Below are 20,315 nucleotides of genomic sequence, written 5' to 3' on the forward strand. Positions count from 1 at the left end.
GACCAGACAAAGTTGTCATTTCTGTCATATTCTGTTAATCAGAGCAGTCATGTGGCCTGTCCAGATTCCAGGGGGTGGGAAATAAATGCTCTCTAGATGGAGCAATAAGAATACATTTCAAAAGAAGGCATGTGGGATAAGAGATAATACTGTGGACATCTTTGGAGAAGAAATTGCTATATTTATTTCATCTGTTTTTCTTATTATCTGTAAGATATATTTATTAGGAATTTAGATCATTAAAAAGTAAATCATGTACTTCAAATGTCAACAATTTTTGGATTGACAGCTATTTTAGAATATAATTGTAGTTAGTGCCTTAACTTACCAAGAACAGTTGAATAATCTGAATTTTTAAATTTTCTTAAAGTATGTTCATTTGGAAACATTTGAAAAGTAATATTTTCCAAAGAGTAATACTTCCTGATCGTGATCAGTTAATGATTTTTTAGTATATTCAGTGTGTTAGGCTCAGATTTGACTGACAGTTATTGATCACCTATTATGTGTAACATCTAGTAAAATAGGTGTTATTATCCACATTCTACAGGGGGAAAAGCTTGCCATTATTAAGTACAAAAATCAGGATTTAAACCTAGTTCTTCTGAAAGAACGTCTATGTGTGTATAACTGAGTCACTTTGCTGTACAGCAGAGATTGGCACAGCATTGTAAATCAACTAGACATCAATAGAAAGAAATAACCAACCAACCAACCAACCAACCAGCCTAGTTCTTCTGAAAGTCAACTTGAATGAGTACTCTTAAAAACACTTTTATTTAAAAAAAAATCCCTCCATATTGAAAAATAAATAAATCCTAGGTTTGTGGCTTGATGTATTTTCATACATCTAATATACATATGTAATCAGCACCCAGATCAACAAACAAAATATTACCAGCACCTCCTCTCATCCCTGCTTCCAGGAATCTCCCCCAAAGATAATGTTTATCCTGTCTTTCAATACTCATGTGTGTCAATTTTGATATGTTTTTGAACTTTTCATAAAGAGAATTGCAGAGTATATACCTTTGTGTCTGGCTTCCTTCACTTGACATTGTATTTTTAAAAATCATCCATATTGGTGCATGTGATTATAGTTTCTTCTGTTTGCTCTGTAGTGTTCAATTGTGTGAATACATTACAGTTTATTTATTCTACTGTTGATGTGTTTTGGGAAAGTTTCCTGGTTAGCATATTACAAATAGAATGAGTATGAATATTTTTTTGCATATGAGTGAATGAAATGTAGCTACCAATGTTGCTTCCCTTTTCCATGTAATTTGGGAAAAAGAGTATTATTAATCACATTGGTAGAGAAACAACTCACAATTCATAACATTGTTCTAATTTTTAGATGTGCCTTAATCTCATCCATAATTACGAGTTTAGAATTTTCATATCCAAAACTCAAACAATTTCAGGTATTAGAAGTAGTTTACATGAAATTGGTTTTAAAAAAATATCCTATTGGGAGGGACTGACATTTTCAGTTTCTCACTTTTATAATAATTTCCACCCTCTCTTTCATCCATGAGTAGCTATATCAGGTGAAATATTGCCTGAGCACAAGGTACCTGGGCCAACTGGTCCAGCAAGATACAACTTAATTGTGTCATTAATTTAGATTGAATACCAGTATGGTTCAATTTATCTGAATACTTTTTTACAAATTTTTCTTATAAAACTGCTCATATAGGACATGTTTTATTCTTGTTTATTACTTTAAATACTTTTTGAAAGGTGATGAAGACAATACCGTTTTCTCAAAAGCATCATTCAACCTTACGGAAGCTCAACAAGAAGTGGAAACAGAGAACAAAGCCTGCAGAAAATTACTTTGGGAAGGTGATAATCACCTAAAAGAAGAGGCACAGAATGAAGAGCAACCAAATGTAAAAGATAAACTTTCAATATGATTATGTTAAGGTGAAATATATTATTAGTTAGTACTAAGTTTATTATTTTTGCCCAGAACAAGGTTTTTAATATAATGATTTTAAAAAAATTTTTACTGAAAAATCACTATTAACACCTGAAAATAGAGTTTCTTTAAATAAATGAGGAGTTTGGGATTAACATATACATACTACTATATATAAAATAAACAACCAGGACCTACAGTATAGCACAGGGAATGCTACTCAATATCCTGTAATAACCTATATGGGAAAAGAATCTGAAAAACAATAGATATATGTATATGTATAACTGAATCACTTTGCTGTACACCTGAAACTAACACAACAGTGTAAATCAACTATACCCCAATTAAAAACAAAAAAACGAAAAAACCTTGGGTTAAAAATAATTACTTTTAAACTCATCAGCCTAGAATAACTAACTGCATTCATTTTAAAATGAACACATTTATTTGGTTTTATAGTCAATATATTACTTTCTATGCTGATTTTTTCTTCATTGTATGTGTTAAAATATGAAAAAATAAAGTACATGCATAGTTATTAAAAACAATGAAAATAACCTACTTATAATTGTAGGGGGGGTTTGTTCTTAATATTTTTTTTGTTCTTAAAGTTCAAAATCTAAGCTTTTTAGGGAAAAAAAATCCATCCATTTCTTTTGGGAAGTTATCCTAGTAATAAATGTCAGTTTAAGGATATAAGTTTCTATCTATTATCCTTTGATACCTGTAACTTCCAAAATGAAAATAATGGATTTTAGATTTGTGTAGTGTTTTGGAAATATAATAGTTTTATTTATAAAAGTAGTGTAAAGACCAATAAGTCTTTTGATGCCTAGAAAACATGTTTATATTTGTCTGAAGATAACATTCTACAAAGAGAATTAATAGGAAGTACAGGTTATATTTGAGAATAACCATTATAGAAAAAAATATTGACCATTTTTATAGTGTTCATTTTTAAGTGTTCTCATTTAGCTGTGGATTTAACAATATTTATAAAAAGTAAGGTTAAGTTGGTTTGGTTTTTTTTTCCCCCTACATGTACAGATTGAACAAGAAGCATCACGGGACCTGATTTTAATAGAAGATTATGACTCATTAATAGAAAGTATGAGTAACTGGAATTTTCAAATTTTTGAACTTGTAGAAAAGATGGGAGAGAAATCAGGAAGGATCCTCAGTCAGGTTTGTTTCAAATCCCTACTGCTTTATTATAAGTTACTTTTTTCTTGATTCTTTATAAAAAGCAAAATCTAAAGATGTATAATATTGGTTTAGGTACAAGTTCAACATTGTTCATTGAATTATTTTTTTCACAAATGAAATTTTCAATAGAAAATTTGAAAAGAGAAACCTGGATATATAAACCCATATACATATATAAATGAATATATTATTATGTATATAAAGTATTTCATAATTTTATATATATTTATATGAAAAGTAGTTTTTTTGCCCATAATAATGGGATTTAATTTACACTAAAGAAGTAATAAAGATTTTCTTTTTATTAAATCTTGAGGTTGAAAAGGGCATGAAAGGTGATCTAGTTCTTTGGACTGAAACTTATGCTTCATCTTTTTCACCGGTCCTCCCTGTGCTTTACCCAAGGCCAAATGGTCCATTTCATGCTAGAACCATGGAAAAATACTTCCATTTTACCACCCAGACTCAAAGTTCTTCCTGGTGGGTCTACACAGCAGCATCAGATTAACCTTCCTGAAATATTACTCTCATTAACTCCAAAGTATCTTATTTATGAAATGCGAGAACATAAGGATAAATTATGTGGAGGACACACGATTTATCACATTGAATTCTTTAGGGACAGAAATGTGATAAATATATTGTTCTGACTTCTTTTAACACCTAGGACTAGAATAGAATACAATTCATATGCCTTTCAATAAATTGTGAATGAAAAGCTAAAGGGAAGAGTGGAAAAATTTCAAAACTGGGACATGATATGATAATCATTCTATGGTTTTCAAGGGCTTTAGGGCGGTATCTTCCTTTTTCATATTTCAGAAAGAATTCACTATAGGGAAGTTTTTAATAAATTATTTAAGTTAAAGGAATATACGTGGTTAACTTTCCCAAATGCAAATTACAAAAACATTCAACTAGAAATAGAAATTCCGATTTTTAAAGTGAACTTTCTTTTAATTGACATTTAGGTTATGTATACCCTATTTCAAGACACTGGCTTATTGGAGATATTTAAAATTCCTACTCTACAATTCATGAACTACTTTTGTGCATTAGAAAATGGTTATCGAGACATTCCTTGTAAGTATTAAAATATATTATTTAAGTTGAAATAATACTGGTTTTGAAATTCTTTATAAATTCCCTTCAGAGGGTCCCTTAAACACTTTTAAAATTGCATGTTTGGAAAAGTTGGAAAATAGTAATTTAAAAAGAAAATCTACATCCTCCTACCCAGAGTTAACTGACTACTGTTAACATTTTGGTAAGGGACTTCCTTGGAGGACTGGTGGTTAATACCCCATGCTCCCAATGCATGGGGTGCGGTTTCGATCCCCGGTCAGGGAACTAAGATCCCACAGGCCGAGTGGTGCAGCCAAAAAATTAAAAACAAAAACCAAAAAAACCCATTTTGGTACATATCCTTCAAGACTTTTTCTTATACATACTTATTTTTTATGAAGTGAATCATAATACCTATTTATAATCTGCTTTTTCATGTAATATAGTATACATCTTTCTATGTTAACAATTATTCGTATGAGTACCTTTTCAAATATTTGGTAATTTTAAGTCATGAGTTTCATAAATTTCTTTACTTTAAAATGTTTAAAATTTATCCATAGAATTCATTTTTTAACTGTGTCCTGATTTGTGGAATAATTTTGTTTGTTTGTTTTGCTATGACTATAATCATTAGATTCACAAAGGTTATCTCATTTAATCTTTGTTGGAAAGGTTGTATTATCTACCTTTTACAGGTGAGAAGTAAAAATTCAGAAGGATGTTTCAGAAGATCATAAAACTGGAAATAGCAAAGCTGGGTTTCACTTGTAGGTCTTGCCTTTTCATATAGTGGTATTTCAGTAAACAAGTGTTTTATTGATCATGTACTACATGTCAGACACTATTCTGGATGTTTATATAAAGGTATATACCTTTTAACATGTAATCTTTATAGCAGGCCTAAGAGAGAGTTATTTCTTATCTATTGGTGAGGCGGCTGTCCAAGTATCCAGAATTTTTAACTGTTCTATGTGCCTTTGTGCAGAAATTGTTTTGTTTGCAAACATGGGTCTCCATAACCGAGACACTATTTGCATATTTTTAAAAGCCACAAAAAAGCAACCGTAGGGCTTTCCACTGGCACTTTCACTGCAGGGACCCACCCTAGTTTGGGAACTAAGATCCCACAAGCCTTTCAGACTGGCCAGAAAAAAAAAAAGGCAACCTTAAGTAAATTAGCCCTGGTAATGCTGCCTTTTCTTTGACTCCTTTAATATGTTTTCATAGTATATGTGAAAGTTTTTAAAGGAAAACTTTTTAACACATCGATAAACTTTTACAAAATAAGATGAAACAAAAACATAATTGTTGGAAATTATTCTAAGCCATATATTTTATGTATGAGGATACAGTATGACTAGAAAGTACTTTTTAAAATGTCCTATGTTAAAAATAACAGAATGATCATTTTTATAAAACATTTTGGTGACTTTAGATCACAATCGTATACATGCCACAGATGTCCTACATGCTGTTTGGTATCTGACAACACGACCAATTCCTGGTTTACAGCAGATCCACAATGATCATGGAGCAGGAAATGAAACAGGTACTTCCTTCTATAAATCTTTCCTTTAATTATTTGATTAGGAATAATAAATCAGACTGTCTCATTTCATTATCTCTGTTCTCTTAAAAGTTTTATTAAGTAAACTTTGGTATATATAAAGGACTATGTAAATTTTGAAGAATAATGACATGCAAATTAGGAAACCCACTACCCATCTTAAAAGTGAGGTTAAGATTCAGTACTACTCAATCTACCATGTTTCTTTTCTGTGTCCCACAGTACTGCTTTCTTCACTGAGGTAGCCAATATCCTGAATATTATGATAATCATTTCTTTGCTTTTCTTTCAATTCTTAGTTTTTTTGTTTTAGGTGTATCATGTAAATTTAAAATATATGACATTCCCAACAAAAGTGGACTGTTTAAAATCTTCATATAAGTATTTAAATAATGATATTAAAAAACTTGTTAACATTCAAATTTTGTTTCCTCGTAAATGTAACTATTTATACAAATATAATGAATTATAACATTCATGGCTTTCTTATTCTAGTTTATAAAAGAGGGGAGACAGGAATAACCTGGTGGTCTAGTGGTTAGGATCCGGCACTTTCACTGCCGTGGCCTGGGTTCAATCCCTGGTGGAGGAACTGAGATCCCAAAAGCTGTGTGGCCAAAATTTTAAAAAATTAAGAAAAAGGAGAAATGCTCCAATAAAATACACACACACGCACACACACAAATCAGGACAGAATTTGCTCAGTTACAAATGCCTGAGAAATATTACCGTACTAATCAGTGTAAATGTGATCTAGCCTTAGCCACTGCTTTACATTCTTTGGTGGTTTAAAGTACTGCCATTGTTTGATGGATTTGCCTTATGTCACTGGTTCATTTTTGTCTGCCATCCATACTCTTTCGTAGAGCTCTTCCTTCCTTCCAGTAGTTCTGTGCTTCCATCAGAGATCATTTTCTTCAGCCTTTTTGTTTGTAGATGTATTTTTATTTATTTATTTATTTATTTATTTATTTATTTATTTATTTATTTATTTGGGCTGCGTTGGGTCTTCATTGCTGCACGCTGGCTTTCTCTTGTTGGGGCAAGCAGGGGCTACTCTTTGTTGTGGTGCACGGGCTTCTCATTGCAGTGGCTTCTCTTTTTGCGGAGCACAGGCCCTAGCTGTGTGGGCTTCAGCAGTTGTGGCACGCAGGCTCAGTAGTTGCGGCTCGCGGGCTCTAGAGCGCAGGCTCGGTATTTGTGGCACACGAGCTTAGTTGCTCCACAGCATGTGGGATCTTCCCAAACCAGGGCTCAAACCCATATCCCCTGCATTGGCAGGTGGATTCTTAACCACTGCGCCACCAGGCAAGTCCCTATAGATGTATTTATTTTGTCTTAGAATAATGTTTTCTTATTTCAGCACATTTGTAGATACCTCTGGGTTCACCTTCTGACTTCTATAGTTTCTGTTGACAAATCAGTCGTAAGTCTTATCTCTCCTTAAAAGTATTATGTCCCTTTTCTCTTTGCTATTTTTTTTTTAACATTTTGACTATGATGCACTTAGATGATATTCTTTATATTCATCCTATTTGGGGTTCACTGAACTTCTTGAATATATTGATTAATATCTTTTATTGTTTTCTATCACGCTCTTCAAAATTCTTCCAGCCTTCTCCCACTGCCCAATTCCAAAGCTGTTTTCACATTTTTAGGTATTTGTTATAGCAACACCCTACTTCCAAGTGCCAAAATCTGAATTAGTGTCCTATTGCTGCTGTAACAAATTACCACAGACTTAGTGGCTTAAAACAATACAAATTTGGGGAATTCCGTGGCGGTCCAGTGGTTAGGACTCTGCACTCCCAGTGCAGGGGGCATGAGTTCGATCCCTGGTTGGGGAACTAAGATCCTACATGCCGCATGGCATGGAATGTTTCCTTACCCCCTCCAACTTCTACAAGCCACCTGCATTCCATGGCTCACAGCCCCTTCTTCAAAGACATCAGCGTTGCATCTTCAAGTCTGTCTCAGACCCTGACCTTTTCATCCTTCAAAAGAATTAGCAAAAAGTGGTGCAGCTACAATGTTGGTTTTCTGTCCAGTGTACACATTCCTGACAGTGCATCTCCTATTTTTAATATTTTTTGCAGTCTGAACAGGTTGAGAATTTCCCAAATTATCAAGCCCTGGACCTGTTTTGCTTAACAGTTCTCCCTCATTTTTCTCTTGCATTTTTTTTTTTTTTAAAGAAGATGTTGGGGGTAGGAGTTTTTTTTTATTAATTTATTTATTTTTGCTGTGTTGCGTCTTCGTTTCTGTGCGAGGGCTTTCTCTAGTTGTGGCAAGCGGGGGCCACTCTTCATCGCGGTGCGCGGGCCTCTCACTATCGCGGCCTCTTGTTGCGGAGCGCAGGCTCAGTAGTCGTGGCTCACGGGCCCAGTCGCTCCGCGGCATGTGGGATCCTCCCAGACCAGGGCTCGAACCCGTGTCCCCTGCATTAGCAGGCAGACCCCCAACCACTGCGCCACCAGGGAATCCCCTTCTCTTGCATTTTATTTCAAACAGGAAGAAACCTGGCTATATATCTTTAATACTTTCCTTGGAAATCTCCTCAGCTAAATATCTAAGTTCATTGTTTACAAGTTTTGTATTCCACATATGCAGCACACAATTCGACTAAGCTTTCTGCTGCTATATTGACAATGATCCCCTTTCTTCTAGTTTCCAATTATGGGTTCATCTGAGCCCTCACTGGCAATGTCCTTGACAGCAGTTTTCTACCATCAGCCTGTTCAAGATGATTTAAGTATTCCCTAAGGCAATGCCTGTTTTCTCTTCCATGCACTTTACTTCCTCCTGAGTTCTTACTAGCAGTGCTATAAGTCCTTATACACAATATTATGGAATCAAGTATGTGTAGAAGACAAAGCTTTCTTTGGGAGACCAAGTAGCTGTTGAAATGTAAAATTGTGGTAGAAACAAAGACTATAAGGACTATGGGATGCGCTGCCTTATTCTGATTGCAATGGAGAATTAATAGAAAAAAAAAGTGATGACACCAAAAGTATAAGCAACAAAAGCAAAAAAAACAAGTATGACTACATCAAACTGAAAAGCTTCTACACAGCAAAGGAAACAATTTAAAAAATGAAAATGCAACCTGCAGAATGGGAGAAAATATTTGCAAACCATATACTGGGTAAGGGGTTAATATCCAAAATACATAAAGAACTTGTACAACTCAATAACCAAAAAACAATCCAATTTTTAAAAATGGGCAGAGAAACAAAATAGACATCCAAATGGCCAACAGGTACATGAAAAGGTACTCAGCCTCACTAATCATCAGGGAAATATAAATCAAAACCACAATGGGGGTGCTTCCCTGGTGGCGCAGTGGTTGAGAGTCCGCCTGCTGATGCAGGGGACATGGGTTTGTGCCCCGGTCCGGGGAGATCCCACATGCCGCAGAGCAGCTGGGCCCGTGAGCCATGCCGCTGAGCCTGCGCGTCTGGAGCCTGTGCTCCGCAACGGGAGAGGCCACAACAGTGAGAGGCCCACGTACTGCAAAAAAAAACAAAAACCAAAAACCAAAAACACAATGGGATATCACCTCACACTTGTTAGAATGGCTGTCATCAAAAAGACAAGAGGTAAGTCTTGGGCAGGATGTGGATATAAGGGAACACTTGTGCACTGTTGAAGGGAAGGTAAATTGGTTCAGCCATTGTGAACAACAGTATGGAGATTTTGATTCCTCAAAAAAATAAAAATAGAACTATCATATGAAGTAGCAATTTCTGGGTATATATCCAAAGGAAATGAAAACAGAAGTTTAAAGAGATATATACACTCCCATGTTTATTGCATCATTATTCACAATAGCCAAGACATGGAAATAACTTGTCTGTCAATGGATGAATGGATAAAGAAAGGGTGTGTGTGTGTGTGTATGTGTATACACACACAATGGAATATTATTCAGCCATGAGAAAGAAGGAAATCCTGCCATTTTCAACAACACAGATGGGCTTGAGGGCATTATGCTAAATGAAATGTCAGACAAATACTTTATAATATCACTTATATATGGAATCTAAAAATGTTGAACTTGTGAAAACAGGCCATGAGTGAGGGAATTGGGGATATGTTGTTTAAGGGTACAAACTTGGAACTAGTAGATAAACAAGTTCTGGAGAGCTAATGCACAGCATAGTGATTATAGTCAACAGTACTATATTATAAAGCTCAAAGTTGCTGAGAGACTAGATCTTAATTGTTCTCACCACAAAAAAGAAATGATAATTATGTGGTGTAGTGAGGTGTTAGCTAATGCTCCGGGTGGTAATCATATAGCAATATACAAATGTATCAAATCAACACCTTGTATACCTTAAATTTACACAGTGCTTTGTGTCAATTATATTTCAATTAAAAAAAAGAAATGAAATGACACATTTAGAGTTTTAATGAATGGTTAGAGAACCAGATAGCTAAAAGATTCCTTAATTTTTATAGTTGTAGGATCATAACTTCTGAAAACATAATCCAAAGTCTGATCCTGAAGTTACCTGAAATACAATTCAAGTTGAGTTCATGGCCTCGCTAAGCCTCTTATGTTAGAACTACGGTATCGATTGGGAAAGAAAGGACCCTGATAACTGGAAGGGGAATATCTGAGTAGATTTCAGTAAATCTGATTACCCTGAACCCCTCAAATCTTGCTGTACCTCCCTGCTGAGAAACAATCATTTCTTCTTGTGTTGGTTGCCTGAAGACCTTGTAACAACCTCACCTGAGATTCTTGACTTGTAGGGGAATGTTATTTCACCTCTAAATCCAGTCCCACCACCTCTCATTTCTTTGTGATCCATAATTAAACTCATATCTGCCAGGATCTAAGTTTGAACACCAGAATAATTTCCTAAATTTATATTGGCAGAAACCTGAGGAACATATGTGGGAATGGATTTAAAGTGTTACAGCAAGGGAAAGGAAGGTAATGGTTGATCATTCTGAATTTATTGATATAGGTGTACCTATTAGAGATTCTGGATTCAGGGCATTAATTCAGGGCATTAGTGTGAGTGTTTGGCAGTGGCCCTAACAGTTTGCTCCATTCATTGTCTGAAATCTAGGCATCAAGAGAAATTGAGGTGTCACAACTCTCTGATATACTGTGGAGGAAGGAATTCAAAGGCTTACACTGATAGGATGTTGAAATGGGTTGATCATGTAGTCTTCCCACCCATACCTAACCATGTCCCTCAGAAGTGTCCCCCTTCATCAGTGTTGAGTAATACATTGCAATGCTAACTCCTGGAGGGTAAACTACCACACTGCCCCACCAATCATAGTAGGGGCTTACGGAATTTAGATGATAAAAGGACTTTTGGCCTGGGTCCATCTCATAGTGGTAGTTCCCTGAACCCACCCATTTTTGGAATGCAGAGTTGGAATAAACATATTTAGCAACTGGCAGAATCCCTCCATTAATTCCTTGATCTCTGCAGAGAGGACCATCATGGTAGGAGGGGTCAAATGAAATCTCCTGAAACTGCCTCATTCTAGCAAAATAGTGAACCAAAGCAGTACCTTATTTCTGGATGGACTGCAAAATTAGTGCCACCATCAAATACTTAATAAATGCAGGTGTGGTGATTTCCATCACATTGCTATTTGACCTGTGGTACTTCAGCTTTTACACAAGATGAATGGATCTTGAAAAATGATAGTGGATTATTCTAAACTTCATCAAGTGGTGACTCCAGTTGTCACAGCTGTTCCAGATATGAATTTTTGAATAAGTCAACCCAACTCATCCTATTTGGTACACAGCTGTTAATCTGGTGAAATGTTTCTTTCTTTATACCTGTTAGCAAAATCCACAAGAAGACATTTACTTTCCCACCTGGCAGGCATAGCAGTACACTTTCATCATCCTAGTTCTGGGCTATGTCAAGTCTCCCATTCTGTTATAATCTAGCCTAGTCCCATAAGGTATCAAAGTGGTCCAGTATAATGACCAGATAATGCTGAATAGCGCTCTACTGTGCAAGATGTAACAAATATCCTAGATACCTTGATCAGAGTGCCAGAGGAAGAGAAATGAGAGAACTTGCACAAAAATTCAGACATTTGCTACCTCAGTGAAGCTATTAGGAATCTGGTGGTCTAGGATATGTTGAGGTATCCTCTCCAAGGTTAGGGACAATTATTTTGAATTCTCTACCTAGAGGGCTCTTTGGATTCTAAAGACAAATTTACAATATCTCAGTACTGCTGCTCCAACCCGTGAACTGTAAGGCTATGAATTTTGTGTGCAACTCAGAGCAGGAGAATCATGTGAAGCAGTTTCAGGGTAGTGTAAGCTGCTTGGACACTTGGCAATATGACCCTCAACACATCCAGCAGTTTTCAGAGTGTCTTTGGCAGGTAGGGATCCTCTGTGGAGTTACAGAAGATCACTACAAGGGAATCATAGTATAAATCCTTAGGATTTTGAGGCAGTGCCCATCCTTCTTCCTCGGATAACTGTTCTTTTTGTAAAACAGCTGCTAGATTGTTACTGGGCTCTGATAGAGTTTGAATATTTGACCATGAGCACTAAGTTACCACATGACCTGCCTGTCATAAACTTGGGCCCTCTGACTCTCCTAAAGTTGGCATGTACAGTAGCACTCAATCATCAAGAGGAAATATTAAATACAAGGTTAGTTTTGAGCTGCCCCTGAAGGAACAGGAGACTCCAAATATGAACTCAGATTCCTATGGCAGCTATTGCTAATACGTTGGCACTCTTCCTTAATCCATATGGCTTCATGGGGAATTACCCATGACCAGTTGACTGAAGGAGAAAAGACCTGGTTTATAGATTGTTTTGTCCCATATACCAGTCAGTACCTCCTGAAAGTGGATGACTACAGCTTTATAGACTCTCAAAGGTAGGTACCCTTTTTAAGGATAAAAAGGGGAAGGTAAATCCAATCAGTAGGCAGAACATCAAGCAGTAAATCTGCTTGTTTATTTGGCCTAGAGAGAGAGATGACCAGGAGAAAGGATCTACACAGATACATGGCCCATGGGTAATAGCTTGCTTGGATACTTAGAGTTTTAGAAGGAAAAAGATTGGAAAATTGGTGATAAGGATTTCTGGGAAAGAGATTTGTGGCTAGACTTCTCAGAGTGGAGGATATTTGTTTCCCATGTGAATGCTTACTGTAATGGTTAATTTTATGTGTCAACCATGGTTGAACCATGGTGCTCAGACGTTTGGTCAAATATTTTTCTGGATGTTTCCATGAGGCTGTATTTTAGATGAGATTAACTCATCAGTGGATTTTGAGTAAAGCAGATTGCTCTCCATAATGTGGGTGGGCCTCATCCAATCAGTTGAAGGCTTTAATAGAACAAAGACTGACTTCCCCCAAAAAAGAAGGAATTCTGCCTGCAGACAGCCTTCATACTTGAACTGCAGCATTGACTCTTACCTGGTTCTGCAGTCTGCTAGCCCATACTGCAGATTTTGGACTTGCCAGCCTCCATATTCGCATGAGCCAATTCCTTAAAATCTCTCTCTCTTTCTCTCTCTCTCTCACACACACACACACTCTCACACACAAACACACACACTGTTAGTTCCGCTTCTCTGTACAACCCTGAATAATACAGTTCCCAAAGAGCATTCCCTGCAAAAGAGGCTCTCAATAATCAAGTAGTCAAAATGACCTCTTCTCTTGATTATCAATCAGACTCTTTCCTTAGCTACTCCAGTTTTCATTTGATGGGCTTATAAACACAGTAGCCAAGATGGCAAGAATGGAGATTATATATGGGTTTAGCAACATGGACTTCCTCTCACTGAGGCTGACTGACCCTGGCTTCTGTTGAGTGCTCAGCTTGGCAATAGGAGAAACCAGTGGTGAGCCCTTGATATAGCACCATTCCCTAGGGGAACATCCAGTCATCTATCTGGTAGTAGTAGGTTGATTATATTGGATCCCTTGTCTTATAGAAGAGACAGCTTTTGTTCTCACTTACTCTGTGTATGGATTTACTTTTACTGTCTATAGTGCTTCACCATCACCATCTATGAACTTAGTGAATGCCTTATTCACCATTGGCTTATTATATACAATATTACATATCAAGGAACTCATTTTTACCTCAAAAGATTGTTGCAGTGGGCTCATGCCCACAGAATTTACTGATCTTTTCATGAACTTTATCATCCCACAGCTGGCCTGAGAGAATGACATATTGAAGACTCAGTTGGGGCACCTGTTAGGTGAAAACATTTTGTGGGGCTAAGGTGCTGTCCCACAAAATGTGGTTTATTTTCTGAACCAGTGACCAGTATATGGTACCATTTCTCCTATTCCAAGAATACACAAATCTGTGAATCAAAGAGTGGGATTAGGAGGGTTTTTTCTGTTACCTCGAATGATCCACTTAGAAAATTTTTGCTTCTCCCCCCACCCCCACCAAAACAAACAAAAACTTGGCTTACACACCTTAGTTCCCAAGGAAAAGTGCTTTCAATAGAGGACACATAAAAGGGAAACTGTAAACTGAGACTGACATCTGGCCACTTTGTGTTCTCCATGCCTTTGAACCAGTAGACAGGAGGAGGATTCTGTACAAGGTCAGGTGATTGATCCTGTCTGATCCTCATTATCAAGAAAAAATAGGGTTCCTACTACACATGGGAGGATGTATGTTAGGAACCCAGCGGATTCTCTGACCTTTTTGGTACTCCTATGTCCAGTGACAAAAGATAATGAAAAACTGCAGTAATCCAGTGCCATAAGGGTCACTAATAGTATAGACCCCCAAAAGTATTCATCCCACTGGGCAAAGAACCATAATCAGTAGAGATGCTGGCTGAGCAAAAAGGGAATGAGGGATGGGTAGTGAAATAAGAAAATGATTATATCCCAAACACAGCTATGTGACCAGTCACAGAAATGAAGTCTATAATAGCCATGTATTTTCCTCATTGCTTTGATATATATTGATATTTATTTTATATATTAAGCATTTTTTTCTGCCTCTTTCTCACTCTTCTACCAGTCAATATGCAGTTGATGGAAATTTGGGTTCCTTCCACTTTTGGGGTGTTATGAATAATGCTGCTATGAATATTCTACCAGCTTTTGTGTGGGTATATGTTTTCATTTCTCTTGGCCATATACCTAGTTTTATGGAATTACTGGGTCATAAGGTGACTCTGTGGTTAACATTTGGAGGAACTGCCAAACTATTTTCCAAAGTGGCTGCACTATTTTACATTCCTACACACAACATATGAAGGTTCCAATTTCTTGCCATTTCTTGTTATTATCTATCTTTTTGATAGCCATTCTAGTAGGTGTGAAGTGGTATCTCATTGTGGGTTTTTTGATTAGCATTTCCCTGATAGCTAATGACATTGAGCATCTTTTCATGTTGTTATAGGCCATTTGTATATCTTCTTTGTCCTTTGTCCATTTAAAAATTTGGTCATTTGTCTTTTCATTACTGAGTTGTAGAAGTTCTTTATATATTCTGGATACAAGTATCTTATCAGATTTATGATTTGCTATTTTCTCACAGTGTGTTGTCTTTGCACTTTTTTGATGGTGTCTGTCGAAGCACAGAAGCTTTAAATTTGGTGAAGTTTAATTTCTCTTATTTTTTCTTTCATTACTCATGCTTTTGGTGTCATATCTAAGAAGGGTTTGTGTAACTCAGGGTCATGAAGATTTACTATGTTTTCTTCCAAGAGTTTCATAGTTATAGCTAGCTCTTAAGTTTAGGTCTAGGATCCATTGGAGCTAATTTGGGGGGATGAAATAAGGAAGAGGTTCAACATTCATTCTTAAGCGCATGGATATCTAGTTGTCCCAGCACCATTTGTTGAAAAAATTTCTTTATATATTCTGTACATGGTTGGCTCTTAAATGTTATGAAATCAGTTTCTACCTTTTAAGATGTGAGCATTAAATGAAACAACATGTATGAAAGTGCCTTGCATCACGCAGGGCATAGTTGGCTCTCAACGAGGTCTTGGCACCCTTGTCCAAAAGCAATTGACCATATATATGAGGATTTATTTCTGGACTCTCAATTCTATTCCATTGATCTATGTGTCTATCCTATGCCAGTACCACGCAATCTTTGTTACTAAAGCTTTGTAGTAAACTTCGAAATTATTCTTCTTTCTCAAGATTGTTTTGGCTAATCTGGCTCTCTTGCATTTCCATATGAATTTTAGGGCCAGCTTATATATCTCTTGTACCAAAAAAGCCAGCTGGGATTTTGGTAGGGATTGTGTTGAACCCCATAGATCATTTTGGGGAGTATTGCTATCTTAACAATATTAAGTCTCCTGAACCATGAACATGGGTATTTTTCTACTTATTTAAGTCTTCTTTAATTTCTTCCAACAATATTTTTTAGTTTTTAGAATACTGGTTTTACACTTCTTTTGTTAAATTTATTCCTAAGTATTTTATTCTTTTTGATGCTAGTGTAAATGGAATTGCTTTCTTGGGTTCATTTTTTGATTATTCATCCCTAGTATGAAGAAATAAAATTGATTTTTTGCATATTGATCTTGTACCCTGCAACCTTTATGATCTCATTTATTAGTTCTAAGTTCTCCAGTGGATTTTTTTTAGGATTTTTCTGTATACAATCATGTCATTTACAAATAGAGGTAGTTTTACCTCTTCCTTTTCAATCTGGATGCCTTTTACTGAGGCCTGCTTTTATTTTATTTATTTAATGTTTTAAAGATTTTTTTTTGATGTGGACCATTTTTAAAGTCTGTATTGAATTTGTTACAATATTGCTTCTGTTTTATGTTTTGGTTTTTTGGCATGTGGGATCTTAAGCTCCCTGATCAGGGATTGAACCCGCACCCCCTGCATTGGAAGGCAAAGTCTTAACCACTGGACTGCCAGGGAAGTCCTGTGAGGCCTCCTTTTAAATGGGATCTACAGTAGTTATGTTTAGTTGTCCTTGCCATCTATTTTCTTTTTTATACTAATTTCATGTTAAATATATACAAACTAATGTATTAAGATCCTAATATGTCAATTCTAAGTAATTATTGAGTTTAAAAGGATTTTTTTGCCATTTTTGATATTTTATGTATATATTTTAAATTCTAGGGGAAATACAGAACACATATAATGCAGGAAAATTGAAGTTATTGACTCTGATATTGGTAATTAAAATCTTATCAGAATTAAATATATCTTTATCCATACATTTAACTGTCTTGTTTTTACTTTTTATAATTATTTTTTAAAGTAGCTCTAGTGTGGGTAATTCTAAAACTCAATTTAGGTACAAAATATAAACAGCATGAAAATAATTAGGTATCTTTATAATTATCAATAGTGTTTGTTAAAGTCATTATGTTAAAACATTCTTGTGATTGCAAATATTGAGTGAACTAAATTATGATAAAGTCCTTTTGGACTTTAACAAGCCAGGACATTATTCTGAGTTTCCACTGGTGAACACACCAATGAAATTTAGTATCTCTCTAATATCTTTGTGGTTTTATTTGCTATCTACTCTCAATATAGTTTATTATTTTCTTCTTAATACTTGAAGATCACTTTAGCAAAAACAATCTCGTGACTATCTAAATGGAGACAGCCAGCCAATTACAAAAAAAGGAAGAAACAAATGTAAGATATTAAGGACACCAAAAGCACAGTGTTGATAGTGAAAACACTGTTTCTAACCAGAAGATAAAAAGAGTTATATTGACTGAGTCATTCCTCAGTTTTCCATGCCTTTTCAGTTTTCATAGTTTTTCTTTACAGTATTTTATAAGGGGCTTCATGGAAGGAAAAAGAAGAGGAAGAAGGGTTGTAGTCAGGGTTACAAATGAAAGGTAATCTATCTGGATAAGATTTGAAAAGCATCTATGTTGAATAGCTTACTTTGTTAATATATTAAATTCCTAAGTCTCTATACTATTTCATGAAATGTTATTCTCTAGGTTGGTTTTTCCTGTTACCCCGGCCATTATATCTAACCATTAAATAACAAATGTTTAGAAAATCAGAGGTTTGGCTTCTTTTTTTTTTTTAAATGCACACTTCTCCAACACATTTATTTCTTTTAAAGGAATGGATTTTGAAGAGAAAAAACATGGGGCAGAGAGGTATGGAATAGAAAATACAAATATAAGCTGTTTTGCTAATTGCTTTATAACCAGAACAAACTAGTACAGAGAATGCCCTGTACAAAACAACACAATAAAGATCGAGGTGTTCCCTTAGGCAAGGCTGAAGATTTCAGTCTCTGGTATTTGGAATTTAGGTTGCAGTCCTTGTTTTTGGACGGATCACTGGGTGTGTGGCACAGTCCATGCTTTTAACCAGACTTGAACAGGAGAATGGCCACTTGGCCCAGGTAGAAGTAGATGAAGTGTTTGGTTTCATGTGACATTACTACTGAAGTTCCTCCCCACGATGCAGTGCCAGGTGGGGTTATACTTCTTGTCAAACTGCTTCTTGATATGGGCCACAATGTCCTCTATATTATATTTCTCCAACGCCCGAGTAGCACACTCCACTGAGCCCTGTTGCATCTCCTCCGACATATCGGCACTTAAAAAAAATTAATTAATTAATTAATTTATGGCTGTGTTGGGTCTTCGTTTCTGTGCATGGGCTTTCTCTAGTTGTGGCAAGCGGGGGCCACTCTTCATCGCGGTGCACAGGCCTCTCACTATCGCGGCCTCTGTTGTTGCGGAGCACAGGCTCCAGACGCGCAGGCTCAGTAATTGTGGCTCACGGGCCCAGTTGCTCCGCGGCATGTGGGATCTTCCCAGACCAGGGCTCAAACCCGTGTCCCCTGCACTGGCAGGCAGACTCTCAACCACTGCGCCACCAGGGAAGCCCATATCGGCATTTTTGATCACAGCCTTTCGGTCACACATGGTTACCAAAGAGCAGGGGCTGGCCCACTGCAACGGTCTCCTGGGGGAGGGGCTGGCAAGGCTCAGACCCTTCGAGAGGAGCGGTCCCTACTGAAGCCGTGGCGCATCTATCAATCAGAGGTTTTTAAAAATTATCACTAGCTTGAGTAACAGAGCATCATGAGAATCCTGTCATGTCCTGTAAAGTGAGTGACTTCAGGGTCGTGTTTAACACTGTTCCTTTCTATTAGCATGTATGTTGGAAATAGTATACTATTTTATGTCCATGTTTATAAATAGAGTCTATTTCTTAGGTAAGTCAACAAATAAGATAAATAATCATATTACCTATGGGAATCTCCTCCTTAGCCTCCTTGTGAGGATATTATGTGTAATGCTGGGTTATTTTGTTTGTTCCACAGATTCTAACGGTAGAATTAACCCTGGGCGAATTGCTTACATTTTTTCGAGGAGTTGCTCTATTCCAGATGAGAGCTATGGCTGCCTGTCTTCAAACATTCCTGCATTGGAATTGATGGCTCTGTATGTGGCAGCTGCCATGCATGATTACGACCACCCAGGGCGGACAAATGCATTTCTAGTGGCTACAAATGCCCCTCAGGTAGGAACTACTTTTTCAGAAAGTTTAAGGAGTGATTCTGAAATTTTACAGCCATACTGTATTTCCCTTTGTAAACCATTCTTCAATTGAATCATTTGGCCGTTGGATAATAACACACGGCAGTGATATGACATGTGCTGAAGAATTAGGGAAAAATCTTCAACTGGAAAATAAATAAAATGTTCCTGAAAGAGTAATTCGCTACTTTTATGAAATTCTGGAGTCTTCGCTGTCAATATCTTTGCCTTTGATCAAATTGATAAGACTTTGACTAGATGTAAGACTTACTCTTCCTTGTAGCAAGATCCTTCATGTGCCTAAAAGCTATAATGACTGAGAACTGTTATTGTTTTTGTTGTTGTCCTCTTTTTTTTCCTCTAAAACATACCATAATATGCAGTCTCTTAGGTCTGCCTATATTCATGTATGTAAAAAATCTTCTAGTACCTTATTTTTGTATTCAGTACAGCTGATAAGGTGCAAGATTCCTTTAGGGTCATAATTTGCATAAGAGGTAGGAGTCCCCAACAAACGGATACTGTAATTGCGATGACTTTAAACATTAGGACTTGGAACTAAATACAGTCAGCCCTCCATATCCAGGGTTTCTGCCTCCATGGATTCAATCAACTGCAGATCAAAAATATTTGAAAATTTAAAAAATTCCAGAAAGTTCCAAAAAAAGCAAAACTTGGAATTTGCTGCACACTGGCAACTATTTACATTGTATTAGGTATTATAAGTAATCTAGAGAAGATTTAAAGTATACAGGGGATGTGCATAGGTTATATGAAAATACTACATCATTTTATTAAGGGACTTGAGCATCTGCAGGGGTCCTAGAACCAATTCCCTGCAGATGCTAAGGGATGACTATACTTGGTTTTAAGCAGAATTTAGTGTGGTTGTGAATTTTTGTTTAGGCTGGTGATTCCTGAAATGTCAGCTTTGTATTTCTGCCTGCCTGCCTTACAAAGAGCAAGTTGTCAATGACTGTTTGCTGAATTCATCTTACTTCCTCACTTTGTTGCTCTATGTTCAAAACTCAGTTCTG

The 20,315-nt window shown here is 36.4% G+C and overlaps 1 protein-coding gene across 2 annotated transcripts in view; it reads left to right on the forward strand.

Annotated features, from left to right (window-relative positions):
- The window catches only part of PDE3B (phosphodiesterase 3B), a 170,288-nt gene that overhangs the window by 135,505 nt on the left and 14,468 nt on the right, over positions 1–20,315 (forward strand). For both annotated transcript variants that reach the window (XM_082628663.1, XM_082628664.1), the window contains exons 8-12: positions 1,744–1,895; positions 2,975–3,112; positions 4,105–4,216; positions 5,637–5,750; positions 19,062–19,261. In XM_082628663.1, coding sequence (XP_082484789.1) covers positions 1,744–1,895; positions 2,975–3,112; positions 4,105–4,216; positions 5,637–5,750; positions 19,062–19,261 — 716 coding nt within the window. The remainder of the gene's footprint in view (positions 1–1,743; positions 1,896–2,974; positions 3,113–4,104; positions 4,217–5,636; positions 5,751–19,061; positions 19,262–20,315) is intronic.

The sequence above is a fragment of the Mesoplodon mirus genome, assembly GCF_964341445.2.
Source record: "Mesoplodon mirus genome assembly, chromosome: 7".
Classification (NCBI taxonomy): domain Eukaryota; kingdom Metazoa; phylum Chordata; class Mammalia; order Artiodactyla; family Ziphiidae; genus Mesoplodon; species Mesoplodon mirus.